At 40.2% G+C, this 20,826-nt stretch overlaps 4 protein-coding genes across 6 annotated transcripts in view; 3 read left to right on the top strand and 1 right to left on the bottom strand.

Moving 5' to 3' along the window:
* The first annotated feature begins 46 nt into the window (after positions 1-46).
* Positions 47-10,327, top strand: actl6a (actin-like 6A). The gene is made up of 14 exons (XM_069694755.1): positions 47-209; positions 1,741-1,817; positions 3,868-4,042; positions 5,889-5,989; positions 6,295-6,392; positions 6,579-6,673; positions 7,505-7,611; positions 7,815-7,904; positions 8,019-8,080; positions 8,406-8,520; positions 8,735-8,815; positions 9,106-9,201; positions 9,412-9,498; positions 9,646-10,327. The coding sequence occupies exons 1-14, from the start codon at positions 185-187 to the stop codon at positions 9,724-9,726; spliced, it is 1,290 nt and encodes a 429-aa protein (XP_069550856.1). The 5' UTR covers positions 47-184; the 3' UTR covers positions 9,727-10,327.
* A 97-nt stretch (positions 10,328-10,424) lies between these two features.
* On the bottom strand, positions 10,425-13,211 carry mrpl47 (mitochondrial ribosomal protein L47). Its single transcript, XM_069694756.1, has 7 exons — positions 13,078-13,211; positions 11,914-12,062; positions 11,559-11,619; positions 11,392-11,488; positions 11,152-11,282; positions 10,786-10,881; positions 10,425-10,700 (listed from the first exon to the last, which is right to left on the bottom strand). The coding sequence occupies exons 1-7, from the start codon at positions 13,209-13,211 to the stop codon at positions 10,589-10,591; spliced, it is 780 nt and encodes a 259-aa protein (XP_069550857.1). The 3' UTR covers positions 10,425-10,588.
* Positions 13,212-13,384: 173 nt separating this feature from the next.
* On the top strand, positions 13,385-17,093 carry ndufb5 (NADH:ubiquinone oxidoreductase subunit B5). Its single transcript, XM_069694752.1, has 6 exons — positions 13,385-13,610; positions 14,750-14,832; positions 15,735-15,801; positions 15,952-16,013; positions 16,555-16,661; positions 16,876-17,093. The coding sequence occupies exons 1-6, from the start codon at positions 13,418-13,420 to the stop codon at positions 16,994-16,996; spliced, it is 633 nt and encodes a 210-aa protein (XP_069550853.1). The 5' UTR covers positions 13,385-13,417; the 3' UTR covers positions 16,997-17,093.
* An 861-nt stretch (positions 17,094-17,954) lies between these two features.
* The window catches only part of usp13 (ubiquitin specific peptidase 13), a 31,332-nt gene continuing 28,460 nt past the window's right edge, over positions 17,955-20,826 (top strand). For 2 of the 3 annotated variants that reach the window (XM_069694759.1, XM_069694757.1), the window contains exons 1-2: positions 17,956-18,286; positions 20,694-20,819. In XM_069694759.1, coding sequence (XP_069550860.1) covers positions 18,176-18,286; positions 20,694-20,819 — 237 coding nt within the window. In that variant the 5' untranslated portion in view covers positions 17,956-18,175. Of the gene's footprint in view, positions 18,287-20,693; positions 20,820-20,826 lie in introns of all 3 variants that reach the window. The other variant, XM_069694760.1, reaches the window with a different exon arrangement.

Here is a 20,826-nt window from a genome sequence, read left to right as displayed (position 1 = left end):
TGAAACGGAAGTACTGATCGAATACTGCGTTCTGATTGGACAGCGAGCTCAACGCAGTGTGGCGCCCGCTTCGTCAGATTGATCCATGCTAACAAATTCCCTTTGTTGTGATTAACCGGTCAGCGGCTGTGTTTCTACTATAATCATTTCTATTGGGAAATATCCTGTTGCGATACTTTAAAGGATGAGTGGCGGAGTGTACGGAGGCGGTGAGTGGGCTCTTGTGATTTAAATCAACTTGTCCACCTTGTCCCGATCTGTAGCACTTAGCCAGCTAGCTCTGCTAACGTTTAGCTTCGCGCTAAACTTGAAGCTACGTTCTTGCGAACATTTATAACCGCGACGAGATTCAGCACGCGTGGGTTTTTTATATGTTCACTTCAGGCGGCCTCGTCTTGTGGTCAAAGTTTTGCTCTTGTGACGGTCATTGCAAAGCAACCCCCATTGGCACCGCCTGGTTAGCAAGGAAATGAATGAAAGTGGGCATGGCGAGCTCATGAACACATCCAGTCGGTGTCACGAAAAACAACGAAACGTTAAACTAGATTTAATTTACCTTTACGACTGTTATCTTTCCTTCTGACTGTAACGTGTCGAAGGAAGCTTTCCTCAAATGTTTTTATTTTTTTATTTTATTTTTAAAGTGTATCGGCTTTTCTGATTATTTAAATAAGTAATTTGTGCTGTTTTTATTTATTATTATTATTATTCGCAACAACCAGGGCGGGGTGGTTTGGACCAAATCAAATATCGTGTTTAAATATTTCACCAAATACCGTGATACTGATATAGCGACGATAAGTTCGGGATGACTATTGGTGCTTTCACAAAAATATTTACACTGAGGTTTTTGATCAATAATGACTAAGTAGGTAAAGGCAAAAGCTGCATTACTTTACTGTCACACTTCCTTTATAACCAGGAAAAGACAACACTAATGCCATATTATTATATCCAACATCTAAGACGATACCTTCTAATATCTTAACATAATATCTTGCTCTAGTAATAACTATAATCCTGAATGCAAATTTACTGTAAAGTCAATTACGTCGCATCATTGTGCACAGGTAAGGAGTATTTTACTATGCAACATGGTAGTTGACATTAGTAGTTCATGATGTTGGAACAGTTACCAGATGTGACGTTTCCAAAACAACCTGTGCAGAAAATTGGTGAGAGTTAAGGGAGTTAAATGACTGCAACTTGTTATTAGTCACAATTGATTTGCTGTCTTTTGATCAATAACCTGTTAATTTGTCCTGCTGCTGTGCACTTATGCTTATGTGAACCTACTTTGTGTAACAGTGGAAAAAAGATAATCCCTTCAAATACTATAAATTCATCTGAAACAGCTCAAACTGCTCTACCATTTGTTTCTGGAGAGAATGTCCTTCCTGTTATTAAGTGCAAAATGATACTCTTTAAAAACACTGCAAAAATGTCATAATGGGCCAAAATGTAATAATAAGGACAATACTCAAATAATGCAACTTTAGCTCTGTATGGCATACTTATAAAGCCTGGCTCATGAGTAAATATCTAATGTACTACTTAAAAAAAATTCTGTGACGGTGTACAGCTTGGGGAAAATAAGAGTCTTTCAACGTATATACATTATTATTTGAGAAAAAACTTCCAATAGTAGTTCCCCCATATATCATTTATCACTATATTCATTCGAATACAAGTTCAAATTATATTTACATCAAATTCAAAGCACCTCTCTCATTTCTGCAGATGAGGTGGGAGCTTTGGTGTTCGACATTGGCTCTTATTCGGTAAGAGCTGGCTACGCAGGCGAAGACTGTCCCAAGGTAAGTGGATCACTCAAATGACCTGATTAACTATGTGTCTTTTCTTCCTCTGTGCATCTTCATCTTCCCTCTGGGGGCACACCAATGTCAAGAAAAGAGGGCTGTCACCCTGGAGACAGACGGCAGAAATTGAGTTCAGATCACTGGAGTACTTCCTTAGTTTTGATTTGTCTGTGCTATAGGTGGGGAGGTCAAGAATGAATAGGTGAATAAGATAAAGTGTCAGAGACGGACACACATTGACTCTCAGCAGACTAGTCTATGGGGTTTGGTTTTATGCAGATACTACAGTATTATAGATGTCCAAGACTGCCATGCTAGACCTTTCTACTTCCATGCTTTGTCCACTGGGCTCAACTGTGGTATGTGTGCGTTGTCTTTATTAGATTAGATTAGACTTCATTAATCCCACAGTGGGGAAATTTAGTCGTCACAGCAGCATGTACACAGGATGAACACATTTACAAATATGTATGAAATAAACGAAATAAGATAGATACAAAAATAATAATTTTAGAAAAAAATAAGAGCAATAAAAGAATAGATACACATACAGAGACTATAGACACAAAAACAAATAAAATAAAGATAAATCAATACATTACACATACCACTGGCATGTATAATCTCCTCTGTTAGCTTGTATACTTCAACCTGTAATGGAAATTTGAACCGCTGTACAACACTGTCAGGGTTAACATTTCCATTACAAACCCTACTTGGTGGTGTGTAACTGGTAACTATAGGAGCACGCTGTCTGGGGCGTGGTGATAGACTTTACTGTCCCTTCAGAGTTACTGCCACACATAACCTTAGTTGCTAGACATACATGTCAGCATCCTTTCAATCATATGCATTGAGCCCCAACGTTCACAAAGAGTATAAATTGGTATTACAATATTGGTATCAACTTTTTTTTTTTCAGTATTGATGCAACAATACATGCAAAATGACACATGAAATAGTCAAGTTGATATTTAAAACTATGTTTTTTTTCTCCCACTGTGTCGTTCTACATCAGACTGAACTCCTCACATGTTCAAACTGAATCCTTACTTAACTGATTTGGACTTCAGATAGAAATGGTACCATTTGTCAGTTTCATAATGACAAACAAACCTTTGCAGTTTGGCTGTGACATACCTACTAGGGTTGTACCACATTGTATTGTGCACAATAATATAGTTATATTTTTTAATAGGATAAATATAATTTATATCGTGATAATTTCAATATTCCAACTTGTTGACAGCATAAAGCCATATCATACGTTACCTGCACAGCAACAACAAACATGGCTAAAAGCGGGAGGAACTTCATTAGTATGGAAGTGGTTCAGTTACAAAAGATTAGTTGTCCAACAAACCACAGTAATATAATAGTTTTCACTGATGATTTGAAGTTGAACAGTTACATTTATACTGACATATAAAACAATAACTTAATGTATTGCAATTTTATGTTCTCAAAATGAATAATAAAGTATTTTTCAATATTTGATCATAAAACAATATCGTTATCACAGAAATACCCAGTGATATTGTGATTTAGAGCCATATCGCCCACCCTTAGGACACACTATATGAAGTTTTTGTCTTTCCCAACCCACCTCCTTTAATCCCAACCACGTATAGTGTACTTTCAGTCATGTGACGTTATTTCCCATCCCTGAGGCTTATCGGTTCCCAGAGAAAATACATGATTGTGATATTTAATGCTTCCCTGTGGTTTTGATCTGAGCTGCTGTAATAGAGAAACCCTGCTGACATGCTCGCAGCTGTGCAGACACTGTTTTTGCATGCTGAAATGGTCAAGACGAGCCAAAATATTAGAAAATCAAATCAGGCACTTTTTAGAGTTTCCAAACTGTTGTAATGTTTGTCTTCATAAGTCAGAGCAACATTGCTTCACATTCCATCACCTTGATATTTCACAAAAACTTGAATGAATCTACTCATTAAATGTTTGGGACAGTGACGCACTTTGTGATGAAGGTCTTTATACGCGTCTTGACCTGTTCGTGTTTTGGCTTCGATTTGTCTCGGCTCAGGCGGACTTCCCCACAGTGATCGGTGTGACCCTTGACCGGGAGGATGGCAGCACGCCAATGGAGACGGATGGTGACAAGAGCAAGCAGAGCGGCACCACCTACTACATCGATACTAATCAGCTGAGGGTACCCAGAGAGAACATGGAGGTCATGTCTCCGCTCAAGAATGGCATGAGTGAGTGTTCAGTTGATGTGTAGTTTTTGCATATTTTACTGGCATGTCCTTGAGTGAGCAATAATGATTGGGAAGTAATATCGCATAGAAGCAGATATATTTCAAATACAATGGACTGACTGTGACGTGTACAGTATGTGTTGGAAAAGGATCTGTATCTGTTTAGTACAACAAACATACAGTACATCGGTTCATTTGGAAGTGTATTAGTCCGGGGATCTTGTCATGGTCCGTGACGCAAACTCGGCAATGAATATTTATTATCCAGCTGGCTTGATTCATATCCATAATTAAACCATTTTGGTCTGGGAACTGACGTTGTAGACGCACTTGTCACAACCTTGACCGGCGTATAGATGACGACTGTTCATCATGAATATCAATGACATTATTTGAAGCCCAAGGCGACTCATTATCATGAGCTCTCCCATCTAGCGTCCTCTCAATAGAAGCCAAGCCCCTTTCCATCTTTGGTACATCAAAGTATGGTATGTCTGCGAGTGGTCGTATCTTTCTTTCCTACCACGTTTGCATTTAAATTGTGTGTTTTTCAAACGTCACATTTTTGAGAGCTGTCCCTGCTGCTGAACTAGAGTTAAACCTTTACTAACCAGTGCTGTTACCCTAAAAAAAACATCATCATTGAGTCTTGGGTGTACTTTCCCATGCTCTGGTCTTGAGATCAGTGATTTGGAATAAGCACATTCACTCATGGCAGTCTCAGATGTTTTCTATTTCCTGTAATTGTACTGGCATATTTCTCACATCTGTTTAATATTACTCATCTAAATCATTCTGTGTTTTCAATTTCAAAACTATGAACTATTTGCGACAAATAGTTCTTTACTTCGTCCACTGATCTGATCATTAAAATAGTCAATTATTAATTTGCCCTAAATCTCTATTAAAATTTCTCAGTTTTGTCCGACAGTCCGAAATCCATGTTTTTTAAATGACATTTATCAATGATCAAAATTTTGTCCTGTGCTGAAACAAGCAATTTAAAGTCAACGTATCAGACTTTGTTAAATTGTAATCTGCATTTATTTTTTTCCCACCACATATCTTTGACATTTTGTGCACTGAATGATTGATCAGGAATATAAGCAGCCGATTAATTAATAATGAAAATACTTGTTAGTTGCAGCTGTTGTCAGTGAATGTCTTCAAGTACTATCCTAAAGATTTCTGCACTGTTCAAAGCATTTAAAGCCACAAAAGTGACTTCTAAAGAATTAGCGACGGCAGATATGAAAGACTGTTGCACCGACCTCGCTGATGATGCTCATCAGAATGTGGTCCAGTGGAGTTTGACTGTGAGGCTATTTAGAGACGAGTGTGACACCAATCTTAATTGCAGCAGAACAGCACAGTGGGACCACAGGCTCCCTCAGAGGGCTGACCTGGAACATTGGTGCCTGTTGCTCAAATTGTTATCTAAAAAAACCTCATCATCGCTCTAATTTCTCCACCATCTGACCCAGCCAAGATGAACGATAAACGTTTTTTTTTTCTTTGTGACGCTGACTTCCGTAGCCATTAATAAAATACAGACATTCCATGAGAACATTGCTGCTGTGTGCTCAACATATGTCTGCGTTTGTGCCCAGGACTCAGAGCCACAAATGTAAATTTCCTCCAATAACTGCACACCATTTCCCAAAACTAGATGCGGAATTTGAATCATTTTGGCTGTTTCACGTTATGCGCAGATAATTTGTTTGCCAGTTGTTTTCAACTGTTATAGTATTTTGTTACCTAAAAATCAGAACTCAGAAGTAATTTCACTAAGATCAGAAGTTTGACAAGGTTTGCGCTTGTTTTCTTTCTTCTACCCTGCTGATAGTTGAGGACTGGGACAGTTTCCAGGCCATTTTGGATCACACGTACAAGATGCACTTCAAGTCTGAGCCCAGTCTGCATCCGGTGCTCATGTCAGAGGCATCGGTGAGTTAGTCTTTGTTTCAGCTGGAGTCAACGATGGCGACGTATTGTGTCAAGGCCAAACAGTATTCACAAAGTTCATCAGCAAACTATCTATCCAACAGAAAACATCTGGTAAACTTGAGTCCTCTGAAAGTTAGGGATTTAAAGTGTTTTTGTTGTTATCAAAGTCCGATGAGAAAAGGATTTGAAGCAAGGAGTTAGTTTCCCGTGCTGGACCTCCATCACCACACGGAGAGACGTATTAGATTGTGTGCAGCTGACAATGATTTGTTATGAGAGGGCTAACTTCTGTTCTGTGTTTGCAGTGGAACACTCGAGCAAAACGAGAGAAGCTAACAGAGCTGATGTTTGAACATTACAACATTCCTGCCTTCTTCCTCTGCAAATCAGCTGTGCTGTCTGCGTATCCTTTACTGTTTCACCTCACCCAGGACAAACTGCCAGAGTTCATATCGTTAATTTAATCATCACCCCAATGTTTGATAATGGCCTCCAAACCTTCATTTTCCTGATGACAAATTTGTTGAACTGATACGGCATCCGATGCACGTTGAGCTGCACATTATTTCCTTTACTTTGACGATCAAAGCTTTGCCAATGGGCGGTCTACAGGTTTGGTCCTGGACAGTGGAGCCACACACACCACAGCAATTCCAGTACATGATGGCTATGTCCTGCAGCAAGGTGACTATTTCTCTGAATTCTTCCCCGTTGAATAAATTGGCAGCAGATTTGACTTTTGTTAGCGTATAAACCAGGAAAGGAATTATTTGTCAAATTGAATAGAAATATATCATCTTTTACATTTCAGTTCAGTCTGTACATTTTGTTGCCATCTGCTGGTTGCCGCAATTTTTCCAGCCCTGCCACAATCAAGCCAGTTTCTCCAACAAAAGTTTCAGTTATTCCAATTTTGCATTACCATTACATGTTTTTTTTTTTATATTGTTGTTCAATCAGATTAATTTTCACACCAACCCAACCCCTCTGTGCTAACATTTCAATACATTTTCAGGATGAAACCAAGTCTTGTAGTAGAGCAGCAATAATTTATTAAATGAATGAGTCAAAAAAGGTCAAATGTTACCAGAATCTAAGTACGAGGTCTGACATCATACCTGCCTCTAAATCTTGTCTATGTGTTCAAGAGAAGGAATTTGGGGCAACATATCAAACACCGCAGTGATGATTATTTGACCTTTAGACCTCAGCTTACTGCAGCATTTTTATTTAAGTAAAAGTTGTCATCAAATGTAAAAGGAAAATATTTTACATATTACATAATACATAAAATTTGTATTTAGAGGAAAGGGAAACACTCCACTGGTCCGGGAATCAGAGAAAATGGAGAGCGTGATAATTTGGTTGTCATTCAAGGCACTTTAGGGTCAAGTACAAACTGTGTGTGTTATATTTAAACTGATGAAGATTTACATTTAAATTTTTGAAAATATGCTTTCAAGATTTTAAGGTTTCTTTAATAAATTGACACATTTTATTTATTCTCTCTGACAGGCATCGTCAAATCGCCCCTGGCAGGAGACTTTATGAGCATGCAGTGTAGGGAGCTTTTCCAAGAGTTAAATGTTGAAATAATTCCTCCCTACATGATTGCATCAAAGGTAAAATCTGTGATAGTGCTACTTACACATTTGAGAGTTTTTCATGTCTTGTGTTTCATTTGGTATATTTTAAATGGTTCATTTTGCTCAGGAATTACTCTTTTTTAAATTTTTTATATTATACCAACACCACCCGCATTGCTCCCTTTTGTCATCTTCCTTCAGACCAGTCAGTGTCAGCCACAGTGTTTTTGTCTGTACAGGATGGAGTGCGGGAAGGATCCCCAGCCAGCTGGAAGAAGAAGGAGAAACTACCTCAAGTCACCAGATCTTGGCACAACTACATGTGTAATGTAAGCAGGCAACTCGTCGACTCCTCTGGATTTGTTTTGCAGCACTGTAATGATCATGTCTTTGGTTGGTTTGTATTAAATGAGTACCAATTTATCTTGTCTTACTCTCTGCAGTGTGTAATCCAGGACTTCCAGGCATCTGTGCTGCAGGTGTCCGACTCGCCATATGATGAACAGTAAGAGTTATTTGCAACTTAATTATTTAGAGAATAGTTTTTACTCCAGTTTTTGAGCCATGGGTTCACAGATCAGTGCTTCCCAAAGCTTTTTCTCCACATTGCTTCCACTTGAAGCACAAAGTAGGGTGTGAGGGGTTCACATAGACATGGTCATGGGATATGGTTTATTATGCAGGGATTACCAACTTCAAAATACCTTATTCTTTATGCTAGAGCTTCTACAGAGGTTTGCACGCAAAGACTGATCATCTTCTACGAATGTTTCTTGTCAGTTTAATTGTAAAAGAGTGAACTTACAGGTTACCCATCTGTCTTTCATCAGGGTCGCTGCGCAAATGCCCACAGTGCACTACGAGCTGCCCAACGGCTACAACTGCGACTTCGGGGCTGAGAGGCTGAAGATCCCAGAGGGGCTGTTTGACCCTTCGAATGCCAAGGTGCGTGTTTGCTTAACATGCTCCGTTAGCCCAAATGTAATCTCAGAGATCGGTAGCGGCTGTAATGGCTGAGCACTCCCTCTCACTGAATACTGCCTCAAATGACAGTGTCCTCTGTTCTGTAAGGTTTATCCGTGTTCAACTGCTTTTCAGTGTTATGAATCCGTTTTGTGTGTGAATACAATGTTTGTTTATTTGGCCTAATCACCTTCAGGGTCTGTCAGGGAACACCATGTTAGGAGTCGGACACGTGGTGACGACCAGTGTGGGAATGTGTGACATCGACATTCGGCCAGTGAGTATTATTAAACATTGTTTCACTTTTTTTTAATTGTGGATAAAATACGTTTCCTGATCTTATCAGACACTTTGAATTTTAACCAGTAAGCTGATGCTCCTGATTAGAATCAATTTTAACCGAAAATGTTTTGAACACTCAATTCAATTTTTTAATTGTGAGTTTGACAAAGATTCGTTGTTTCACCGTCTGATAAGAGCCAGTGTATGTGCCTGTATGACGCACCTCAGATTTCTGCCTGAATCTTCAAACAAACTCATCTGCTGACCTTTGACCTTTTATCTAAGGGTCTGTACGGAAGCGTAGTGGTGACTGGAGGCAACACGCTCATTCAGGGCTTCACTGACCGACTGAACAGAGAACTCTCCCAGAAAACCCCTCCGGTGAGTAACAGACAGGGCCTCCAGTACTTGATCAATCAATAATATTAATATTTCAGACTTTCGTCACCGGTGCACTTCAAATTCAAAACATAGTTGTTCTGCTTCTGGTCAGTTTAGTTAATTGATTTGTGTCTGATCTTTAAATACATTGTAAAAACACTCCCGTGTTTGCTGCCAGAGTTGAACATGTTTGTATATTTGTATGTGTAGAGTATGAGGCTGAAGCTGATCGCCAACAACACTACAGTGGAGCGCCGCTTCAGTGCCTGGATAGGAGGGTCCATCCTGGCATCTCTTGTAAGGACACGCGGAAGCCAAATAAGAACATAGAAATGACCTGTTTTCTCTTCATATCACATTACACATCCTCTGAATGCTTGACAACTTTTTTTTAAATGCCCAATAAAACACGTTTTCTTCTTCTTCTTCTTCTTCTTCTTCCAGGGAACCTTCCAGCAGATGTGGATCTCCAAACAGGAGTATGAGGAGGGAGGAAAGCAGTGTGTGGACAGGAAGTGTCCTTAATGTTACCCCCAGCTTCACCCTCATCATCACCATCTCCGCTCCAAGCTCAGCATCATGAATCGTTCACCTCTGACCTGGAATCAGGAACACCTCGGTCTTCTTTTGTATTTGTTTTTAATATGGAGTTTGTCCATCATGCTTGTTTGGGATTTATTACAGAAATCAAACACCTACATCAAGTTCCTTTGTTCATGTTCGAACAGTCAGTCCCGTTGCCTTATCTGTGAATTTGTTGGGTGTTTGGTCGAAACCTCGCATCAGCAAAAAGTCAAGTTTCTGATCACACTGGGGGAAAAATAAACTACATATAAAATACAAATTTAGTTGGACCAGATTTCTGCAGAATACCAACAAGGTAAACTGTCTGATTGGGGTCTGTGTTTTGAGGAAGAACCTTTCGGGTTGGGGTGAACGTTGTCTTTTGTTCATAAGCCTTTCTTTTTCTGCGTAGCGTGTGAACTCACTGTAAGCAAAGGCCCCTTTGTTCTCGCCTGTGCTTACTGGTGTGTCAATTCATAAATCTGTATTTAATTTTCACTCTTGTTTGTCATTATCATATGGTCTTTTAAAAATAAAGTTAAATGATTTCTTAATTGTGTCACTAATTGTGTTAGCCTACTGCTTCATGTGAAAGTTTACTGTATTTTCCAAACTTTATTTATCTTGTGGTCTAGTATAAATACAGAGGAAACAACACGTTGGGTTGATGCATCATAATTTATCTTTTAGGATTGAATAACAACTGGACAAACACACTCTACATGGACAACTGGTTCAGATCACTTTTGGAGTTATTTCGCACGAGCTCAGTTGAGCTTCCAAACAGTGAAAAAACTCGTTAACAAAATAAGAGCTTCAAATTTCATGATGAAGGAGCCTTGATTTCAGGAAACTTCTCCTTTAGCTTGGCCAGAGTTTGCTTCTTGAAGTTTGCTTTCCTGGCCCTTTCCCGAAGGTACTTCTCCAGACGCAGCCTGCAAAACAAATCATATTGATTGATGTAAGGGAACATGACATCCACTTAAGGATAAGAATATGTACGCATGTGGAATATCTTACCTGAGATGTGGTTGGACAAACTTGGGTGTGAAGAACCTCTTGCGCTTGTACCTTTTATTCATGTACCAAGGAATAGCATACTCTTTGAAGCGATACCTGCAGGGGGAAAACATGTCTGTAGGAGTGATGCCGGGTCACACATGTAAAGGTGCAACAGTTCCCTCTGAGCAGTGAGTGGTCTGCAGCGTTTTAACATCACTCAGAACCTTGATGAACGTGATACCAAAACCAAGTACCAGGCACTGTCATGCTGTGGCTTTCCAACAGTAAACCGGAGCCACGGCACGCAGTGGAAAAGCAGCTTCGGAGTGTGGTATTTCTATCCGTGTATGCATGACATGATGTACAATAAGGCTCTGCCCTTACCAGTAGACATATCCAAATATGTTCCTCCTCCAGGTTCCTGGCCGCCCTTTCTCCTGTCCTGTCTGCAGCAGGCGCAGCGCCGTCTCTCTCTCGGTCACCACCGTCTCCAGTCTGATCATCGACCGCTCAACCTGAGAAAAGACGGATTTCGCTCAGCCAGAGTTCCTCCTGCACCGTGAACAACACCCACAATCCTGCAAATCCAAATCATTCACATTATCTGTCGAGCATCACACCAACCTTTCGAAGTCTCTCTGGACTCGGCATCTGAACCCGTTGCCTTCTGGCTTCCTGCCCAAGTGTGAGCAGCAGGTTCCTTTCTTTCAGCAGCACATACCTGAGACAGAATGAAAGCGTCACTCACAGCTGAGAAGCAGCAGTACCAGTGTCATCTCCTCGTTGCTCACCAGAGTTTGTGTAAATCCTCGTGGCTCTTTGTTCTCAGCTGTTTGGCGGTCCACGGTGCACCTATGATGTCATGACAAACCAAAATAGTGTTAAATGCGGCATTCTCGTATGGTGAAAAGAAGTAATTACAATAGTCATACTGGGTTTATAAAGCTCAGCTAACTCAGTTGTCATGAGTCTGACTCACTTCACATTTTGCATCTTTTTACAAACTTTCAGCGCGACTGTTTCTCACTACATCTACTTTGATGCAGATCAACATTTAGGCACGGAATAAAATTGACAAATAATATCTTTTTAGCAAACTGACAGATTGTGCAGCCACAGCGCTCTCTGAAAGCTGTAACATTTTACCTGACTTCACGTTGGTCTCTCCCCAGTTCTCAGGGAAGTCAAAGAACTCTTCCAGCCCTCTTCTGCTGATGGTTGTGTGCAGCGCTCGGTACTGACCCACAGCGCTGATGGGACTGCTCCAAGATGGGGCGACGAGTGGAGATTTCCCCCTGGCGAGTGCAATAGAAAATAAATTAATTCAACAAATGTTTCAAGAAAATCACACAGCAAGACTTAAAGGGATATCACACCCTCACTTTTTTTTTTGTTCCAGATTTCATCCTTAATATTACGCAGCTGATTTGAATTTGTGAATTTCTACCACTCTTTCCTTCAGTGACAGCCACAGAGTCAGGTGTACTCTGCTTCACTTACTTGTTTCCTCTTTTCCTTCAACACATTGATTTTAAGGGCTTGTTGGTCTCTAGTTTAGCAGCTTTCATTGCCAGCGACAATAAAACTGTACAAACTGTTGTTGAGAGAAGATGCTGCTTAATCTCATGGACAACACTTCACATCCGGTGCACAGCTGACAGATCAGACAGCAGCATGTGTTCAGTCTAAGGCTTCTTATTCTATCATTCCACCTGGTACAATCGCAATCACATACACTACATATATTACGAAATGAGGTGTTTTATTTGTTTTTGTTTACCTCTGTTTTGTGTAAGTCATGCGTGTTTTGTGATTGATATGACCAGCCATCCCTGCCAGCAACACAGGAAGTAGATCAAGGAGATTCAAGGTCTCCTTTCAGAAACTGCCCTAAAATACATCTTTGATCTGTCAACGTCATTCTCAAACTGAGGTTTGTGTTCCTGTTGTGTTTCCGGTTCTCACAATTAGTAGATTTAAAAAAAAAAAAAAACCCAACTTGTACACGTGTGTGGACAAAACATCATGAAGACATCATCTCGATTCATTCAAACCAAACATAATCCTGAACCTGTTCACTCTCTAAATCCAATGTCAGCTGACTGCATCAATATCCAAACTCCACGTGCTCTGATATCAATGTTAACTTGAGGGACAACGCTGTGTTTTATTCGTGAAGTATGTCTTCACTGTACACAATCACGGACGTGGTGACACAAGTCGTCGCAGAGGATTCCTGCATGTAGAGTGAACGACAGCACTGAGCGCGTGGATTTATGTCCCGTTTTGAGCAGTGAAACACTTTCTTACCTGAAAAGATGAATCTGGCATTTGGTCAAATTACCAGCGCACTGTCGAGCATTTATTGCTGAAGATATCTTACACACATTTTGAAACTGCTTGCAAAGAGTCAAGACGCGTCCTGACGATGAAGACGCCGCCATCTTTAACTTTCCACATTTACCCAACATGCATTTCTCTCATGCCTTTTTTTTTTTTTTTTTTTTTTTTGCTAAATCTTTTTCAAAATTGTAATTGTTAGAAATTCTAGTGATTTATACATAAATAATTTATGTTGTTATTAAAATTACAACATAATAATGCTTTTTAAACTCGCTTTTAAAAAGCAGAGTGTACGCCCTCATCAAACATGGCGGCCCTCAGCTTCGTTCCGTGCTTCGACCAATCACAGCTCGTGTTGTTGGTCCGTCGTCCCTCAGTAGCGATGGTGGGAATGAGCTTTCTCAGGTCTGCTGCTGCTTTTGCGGCCAGACTGGGTCCTCTGAAATCCGGAAATAACGCGGCAAGTTTGCTCACTCGAACAATCCCACGGACAGATAAAGGTAAGGGAGGTCCTGGCCGTTGAAAGAGGGAGAGCTTTGGCCATAAAGGTGGCCGTCTTTTCTCGTGACCTTGCGCCGGGACTTGTTAGCGTGCTAACAGGACCTAGCTGCTAACGTTTGTCCTACTGTCAACAGAAAGGAAACGAGAATTAACTTCGTAGTTACACGTTTATGCAGATTTTATTTGACGTGGCGCTTTAATTGCACTTCTTTCGATTAGAGCAGGTCGTATTTAGTGACCGGTACATTAGGTGGTTTCCAAGTGACTGAATGATGATTTACCATTTTGTCATTATCATGTTAAAATGCCCCAAAATGTTCAAAGTTTTGTGGTTTGCAGTTTGCTTGAAATTCGTAAATCCCTTAGGAAATGTGTGTAAAGTTTAAATTATGAGATTTTATTACAGTGAAGCACATTTTCAGTCAAGTCAATTGGATGCACATTAAAAAAAAAATTTTTTAGACAATTGTAAATAAATAGCATACTGACATCAGGATACAGCTGTGGTAATAATTATACTTTTTTTTTTTTTTTTTTTTTTTTTTTAATCAACAACAGCAGCTGTGGCTCAGATTGTGGAGCTGGTTGGCTGCTCACTTCTGTTCCTCCTGTCCGCCTGCTGAAGTGCCCTTGGGCATGGCACTAAAACCCCAAGTTGTTCCTGATGGCAAGCAAGGACTTTGTCTGCCGGCTCTGTCGTCAAGGACAGAAACTGGGGATTGAGCCGCCGTCCTTACGACTAGTGGGAAACCAGACGGCCCATCTGAGCCACAGCCTCCACTGTCATTGACAAAATGTCAGGCAATATGTTGAACAATCAGTGCCCCGTTAAATTCACATTTCCACAGCAATATCCTGATATCAGTGTGTTATGATATTTACTTAAGTTTACGCGATAGTCCTGTCAAAATGTTTATTGTGCATATAACTAAATTTGACGGGTTTTACAGAGCTTTACTGAAATAAAATCTGCGAGTGTGTGTGAATGGAGAACATTGTAAAGTGCTTTGTAGACCGTTAAAGGGAGCTGTATACGTGTCGACCAATTAACAACCAGAATCTTACTCCGTCTAGCTTCATGATATCAGTACAGTATAAAACCTGGTCATTACATACATGCTTATTCCCTGTATTGCAGTGGCCGTACGTTGGGGGCACGGAAAGAAACTGTTTGTAGTCAAACCTTCTGACTACTATGACCGGAGATTTCTGCGTTTATTGGTGAGTCCTGTACCATCATCTCATTCACTGAGCTCATGTTTATGCTCAAATGTGGGAGCTGCAGGTTATAAAATCAACATCAGCAGTAGATAGATAGATAGATAGATAGATAGATAGATAGTTACTTTATTAATCCCCAAGGGGAATTTTTTTTGCCACAGCAGCATTTATAGATACAGGAAAGAAATAAAATAACAGTAAAAAATATTAAATATAAAAATGCACAGTATATAGAATAAAATAGAATAATTAAATTAAAACTAACTAAAGAATAGTGCAAAGGTTTTTTTTAATATATATATATATATATATATATGTTTAAATATTTAAACAAACAAGAAAAACAGACAACGGTGTTATTGTTGTGTGATCTTACACAGTAGTGTGTAAACAACCAAGACACTGAAGTGCAACCGTAGTGAATCTCCTCTCTTTCTGGAAGTTGCTTTGGATGGGATACTGAAGTCCTGATGGTCGTCTTCCTCTTTTTCATTACTGCTCAAACGGTCCTCCCTTTTAAATAGCATGCACATTATTGCTTTTTTTTAAAAGGTATGTTTGTATATGTTAATGTAAATTTCCATTCAAAATGCACTAATCCAGAAGGACTGGTATTTGGGTCTGCCCTGGAAGACGCTTAAACACTTGGTTTATAGTGATGCAAGCATCCAACTCAAAGATTACCACATGTAGACAGTTACTTCTGTGCTTTTGTGGTTTTGATACAGACCTGCGAGGTAATTGAATAAAAGCTTGGTGTGAAATGTCCACTCATCGAGTATAAATGTATGAATGATTCCTGACATGGTTTCTCCGTTATACCTGCAGTCCTGGATGTGACTGGTGCTCAGCAAAAGCAGAATTTTCAGAATTTAATTTTGTCATGTCACTTTTTCCCTCAGCAATATTACACCCTGCTGACCGGTATTCCCGTGATTGTTGTTGTCACATGTGTGAACATCTTCATCGGTGAGTAAGCGTATGTCTTTGGGTTTTGTCGGGATTTCTTGTCAGCTTTATCTTTTGAATCGTTTGATTTTTGTCAGTCCAAGATGTGATTTAATAGATAATTCCACATACATTATTTTTGAATTGACCTTGAGTGTAACTGTTGTGAAGGTGAGGCAGAGCTGGAGGAAATTCCCGAGGGCTACGAACCTGAGCACTGGGAGTACTACAAGGTATACGGCTTTGGTCTTACTCAAATGTTGTTGTTTTTTGTTCTCACTGCTCTGAACTCTGGTTCAGGAAACGATGTCCACACCATAATCATTGTTTTGCCCTCTTGTTGCAGTGCAAATGTGTTTGCCTCAGGTGAAAGTTTTATGGGCAGGCTGTTTTTTTTACATTTTCAGATCCAACACAGACTTCTGTTACTGTTTCCCTTTCCATGCATGTGGAGATTTTTTAGAGAAATGTTAAAGAATAAAATCAAATTTAGAGGCAGGATTTCCAGTGTTAGCCGATCAGTTAATGGCAGATTACTCAATTGACTCGTCACAGTCGGAAAAAAAAAAAAACACTGGTGGAATTAATGATGGCTCAGTTCCATTACGTTTCACAATAAGACGTGACTGTGAACCAGCATGCACAAATGTAAGACATACTCTAAGTGGAAAGCAGCCATCTTTATTCACACCTATGTCTTCCTTACTGTATTCATATACTACTTCAAACTGTTGGCATCAAATACTTTACAGTACTTTTGTCCTGTCGTTGCAGCACCCCATCACCAGGTGGATTACACGGAACTTGTATGATTCCCCAGTGAAGGACTACGAAAAGATGATGGCTGCAATCCAAATAGAAAAGGAAAAGGCTGACATGAGGTGAGTGTTTTGATCAAATCGTGCTTTATGCGTGATGTGGGTATGCGTGACGTTAATTTTGTCACCTGCCAAAGTCCTCGAGGATCTATGCAGACCCCCTCTGCAGACGTCCTTCTACTTAGTCTCTTATCTAACCCTTAGCCCTCTGGATTCACCACTTGGTCTTGTTTGGAAAGCATCATTTTATAATTGACTGCACGTTTGTCGTCAACAGACTGACAAAGCTGGAGGTGCGTCGACAGATGAGGCAGAAGGGAGATGGCCCCTGGTTCCAGTTGCCGACTCTCAACCAGGAGCTAATCGACAATAGCCCCAAGGGATCGCCTGACAATTAATCCGGATGTGTGTGTCATCAGCACGTCGTGCCGATCAATCTCACTGTTTGTACAGATTTTCCTTCTTCCGTAAATAAAGTATCTATATGTACTCTAATGTTGAGTTTTTCCGTGTTTCTCGTGGGTTCGTACAGGAGAAGTGTTCAACCCGGAACGGGTGCAGTTACATTGCTGGGCAGTACAGTGGTTCAGGGGTGAGCAGGTCACATCACAACAAGTTTAAACCAACCAGGCTGGTTGGGACCTCTCTTCAGTTTGCATGCTCTTGAATGGATTACCCGAGTTCTCCTCGGTCCTCTCATAGTCCAGATCCATGCAAATAAGATGAGCAAGAGTATCCAAATCAGAAAGGTATAAATGGCGGTGTGGATTGTCGTCTGTAGGTGTTAAACGACCTGCTGTAAACAGTACAGGAGGAAGTTGGCATGTCTGTTGCTGTAATTTCTATTTTTTTGCAATGAACAGAAGCGTCCACCAGGTGGCAGAGCACGGAGGACAAAGGGCCTCTTGACAGATGGACGGTTTTTCAGATGTGGAGGTCACATATTGGATGCGATGCAGGAAATGATCGTTTTGCTGTGTGACTCCCAACATTCTATTATAAATAAATAAAGATTGCTGAGAAATGAAATGGAATGCACAGTATCCTCATCCTGTTTTTTACAGTGTTTACAACTCTAACAGTAAAATCGACTGCAGGGTAAAAAAAAAAAAGAAAAAAAAAAGCGTTTGATGTGCACGTTAAATTGCGCAGTAGGCAGCTGTTCAAAATCAAAAGCGCCCTTCATGATCACGCGTTTCCAGAGTCCTGAAAGGGACGACACGCTGTAGTAAGTGTAGGAGACTTTATGAATCACCGTCGGAGGTGGGAGGGGCCCTTCTGGTAAAACATCCCTATGAGCAGCCGAGCAGCGTCACCACCTGAGCGATGTAATTTCTGCGCAGGTCCGAGCTTTTTTTTTTTTTTTTTTTATGCAAGAAGAAAAACAGAACAACTTTAGCCTCCGTGCCCTTCGCTCTGCCGCCTGTGTGCAGCAGCAGCCAGCCTCCACCCCTCTGTCATTTTATTTTTATGTTTTTTAGCGTCACATCCCGTGCTTTAAAAATAGCATCCTGTGCTGTGACAGCGCTGCTCCGGAGGCTCCGCGGCACTGTGGTGCGAGAAGCAGGAATGCGAAGATGGCTGCAGACCTAGGAGAGCTGCTGGTCCCATACATGCCCACCGTCAGAGTTCCCAAAACAGGAGACAGGGTTTTCAAGAGCGAGTGTGCCTTTTCTTTCGACTCTCCCGTAAGTGTGTCCGCCACACACAAACACGCACAAACACACGCAAACACACACCGGGACAGGAGCGGCTTGTTTGGGGAGGGAATGTGCGTCGCAGGTGTGCTCTGGCTGGGCTGAACAACACGTGAATCTGTTGTAATGTGTGTGTGTGTGGGGCCATGCATGCCCATTCCCCGTGAACTTGAAGAGAAATAAATAATTAAATGTTGTTTACATCTGAGGAGCGGGGGATGGAGGAGGGGAGGGGGGGGGGGGTTTCCTTTGTGCAGTTCAGGCCACACTCGGCTTCAGTGACAGTAAACGGACACACACACCTGCAGGAGATCTGATGGAATAAAAACCTCCAGCAGCCCTGCTAGACCGGAGTGAGTTTAATGCCACAGAATAGGTCTATAATGTGTAAAAAAAAAAAAAAAAAAAAGTAACTCGAGTGTTCCAGTGTTAGGTAGCTGGAAGTTAATAATATCACTATGATCTATTTATCTTTATATGCGCAAAATGGTGAATTTACAGTGATTTATTTATGTCATCTTTATTGTGTTGTTTGGCCTTTAATTGCCTTTATGGTGTGGAGTGCAGTGACAATTCACGACTGTGTTAAATAGTGAATTTACAATGAGTGACCAAAAGTTGACGTGGATAATGGCAGTGTTCAATTACTCATATTTATGTTTTATTCTCAGAAGACGTGAGTCTTTAATGTATTTTTATGTAATTGTTTCAGTTTTTTATTATGGAAAAATATCATGACTTCTTTTAGGTGCATTTATTTGGTCTTTTTTTCTCCTTTGATTAAGACAATCGTGACAACATCAAAACACTGACTGCTTTGTTTTATTCAAACTTTTAAATGTCAGAATATATGGCTGTGATGCAGAGTTTAGTCTTTCCTGTATTTGTAAACACTTGATATGAACTCTGCTTTTTTTTTTTTTTTTTTTTTTTTTGTTAAAAATGCTTTCTCACACTGAAAACACACATTCTCGACTGAAAATGCTTTTAAAGGTGACTCAGCTGTCTGGAGTTCATCACGTTGGCCTGAGGACTGGTTTATTTTTATCCTTGCACTGTTGAGGCTCATATGTCACTCTGGGCCACTTAAAGGTTTATCACGCGGGTTTATAAGGCCTGCACTGATTGCAGATTTAGGTTAGTTTTGAAGCGGTGTTTTCAAAGTATTCGGTCTGTGACAGTGCACAAGTGAAGTGCTGGAGAGTGATTCTGTATAAAAACTTAAAAGCTATGGGGAGGTCTAAGTCATCCTTCATTTTAAAGCACCTTAAATGTGAGCTTCCAGTCACGGGGAGATCTTTTGAATGTGACAAAATGATCAAACTGTGGTATCCTGTAACTCGCTGCAGATACAGTTTGTCAGTCTAAGACATGACACGAGTGGGCCTCAGTCCACAGCCAGTCACTAGTAGATAAATAAACCAATAAACCAAAGTTACTATGTTTTTAAACTGGAGCAAAACCTGAGGACCTAAAAGCAAAAAGGTTTTATCAGTGATGTGAATTTCCCATATAACTGTCTGTAACTGGATGTTTTTTAGTTCAAAAAACAAGGGCATACAATCTCTATATTAGAAATGAGAATAGTCGCATGTATAAAACATTTAACTAAAGAATAATTATTTATATTCTTTGACTTACAAATAACTTGTAAAAGGATTGTGGTCCAGTCAGAGTTTTTCCTTCTAGTGCTGCTGATGTGCGAGTTGTTGAATGACCTTACTATTTAAATCCCCTGAAATGACTGTTGTTTTGTTTGTCGCTATATAAATGAAACGGAATCGATTTAAGACTGTGATTTTGAGGTTTTACCGTTTAAAAACAAGGCTCTTCAGTTGCAGATATGCTCTTGATTACATTGAAGGTTCTTAGTTTTGTGGCTGTTTAGTAAGATGCACAATTGATGAATGTTTGAGCAAGAAAGCCTCTTTGAAAGTGCACTTGCAGAATCACTGTCACGTCTCTCTTACTTAGATATCCACTATGCATTTAGTGTTTAATCAAAAATAGATTACAATATATTACATATCATGAGACTGATATTTTGCTCATATGTTGCGTCTCTATTGTAATGACAAGGCTGCCACTGAAATGGTTATTTTTTGTCTTACTTTTGCTATTGTTATTACTGTAATAAGCTTCAATTAGTAAAGCTAATATGTCACTTCTCCTTGTTTTAAATTGAAAAAAAAAATCTCTACATACTAGCAGTACAACCTTTCTCCCAGCTGCTGCTGAATTTATGAAACTAGAAAACATAAATCATGTTAAGTATATAACATTTAACGCTGTGGAGTAAACTGTACGTGTCACCCGCTATTTAAAAGGTTTTTACTGCAGCTTAGTTGTTTGTCACTTCGTGCTGCTGCTCATTGGAACTGTTTGTTTTGGTGTGCAGGAGTCGGAGGGAGGCCTGTATGTGTGTATGAACACATTCCTGGGCTTCGGACGAGAACATGTGGAGAGACATTATCGCAAAACAGGACAGAGTGTTTACATGCACCTGAAACGGCATGTCAAAGAGGTAAGTC

Source organism: Brachyistius frenatus, unplaced genomic scaffold (assembly GCF_029030835.1).
Source record: "Brachyistius frenatus isolate BFR_SWC_R1_liver_20210118 unplaced genomic scaffold, ASM2903083v1 Contig_18, whole genome shotgun sequence".
Taxonomy (NCBI): Eukaryota; Metazoa; Chordata; class Actinopteri; family Embiotocidae; genus Brachyistius; species Brachyistius frenatus.
This window is presented reverse-complemented; position numbering and strand designations above follow the sequence as displayed.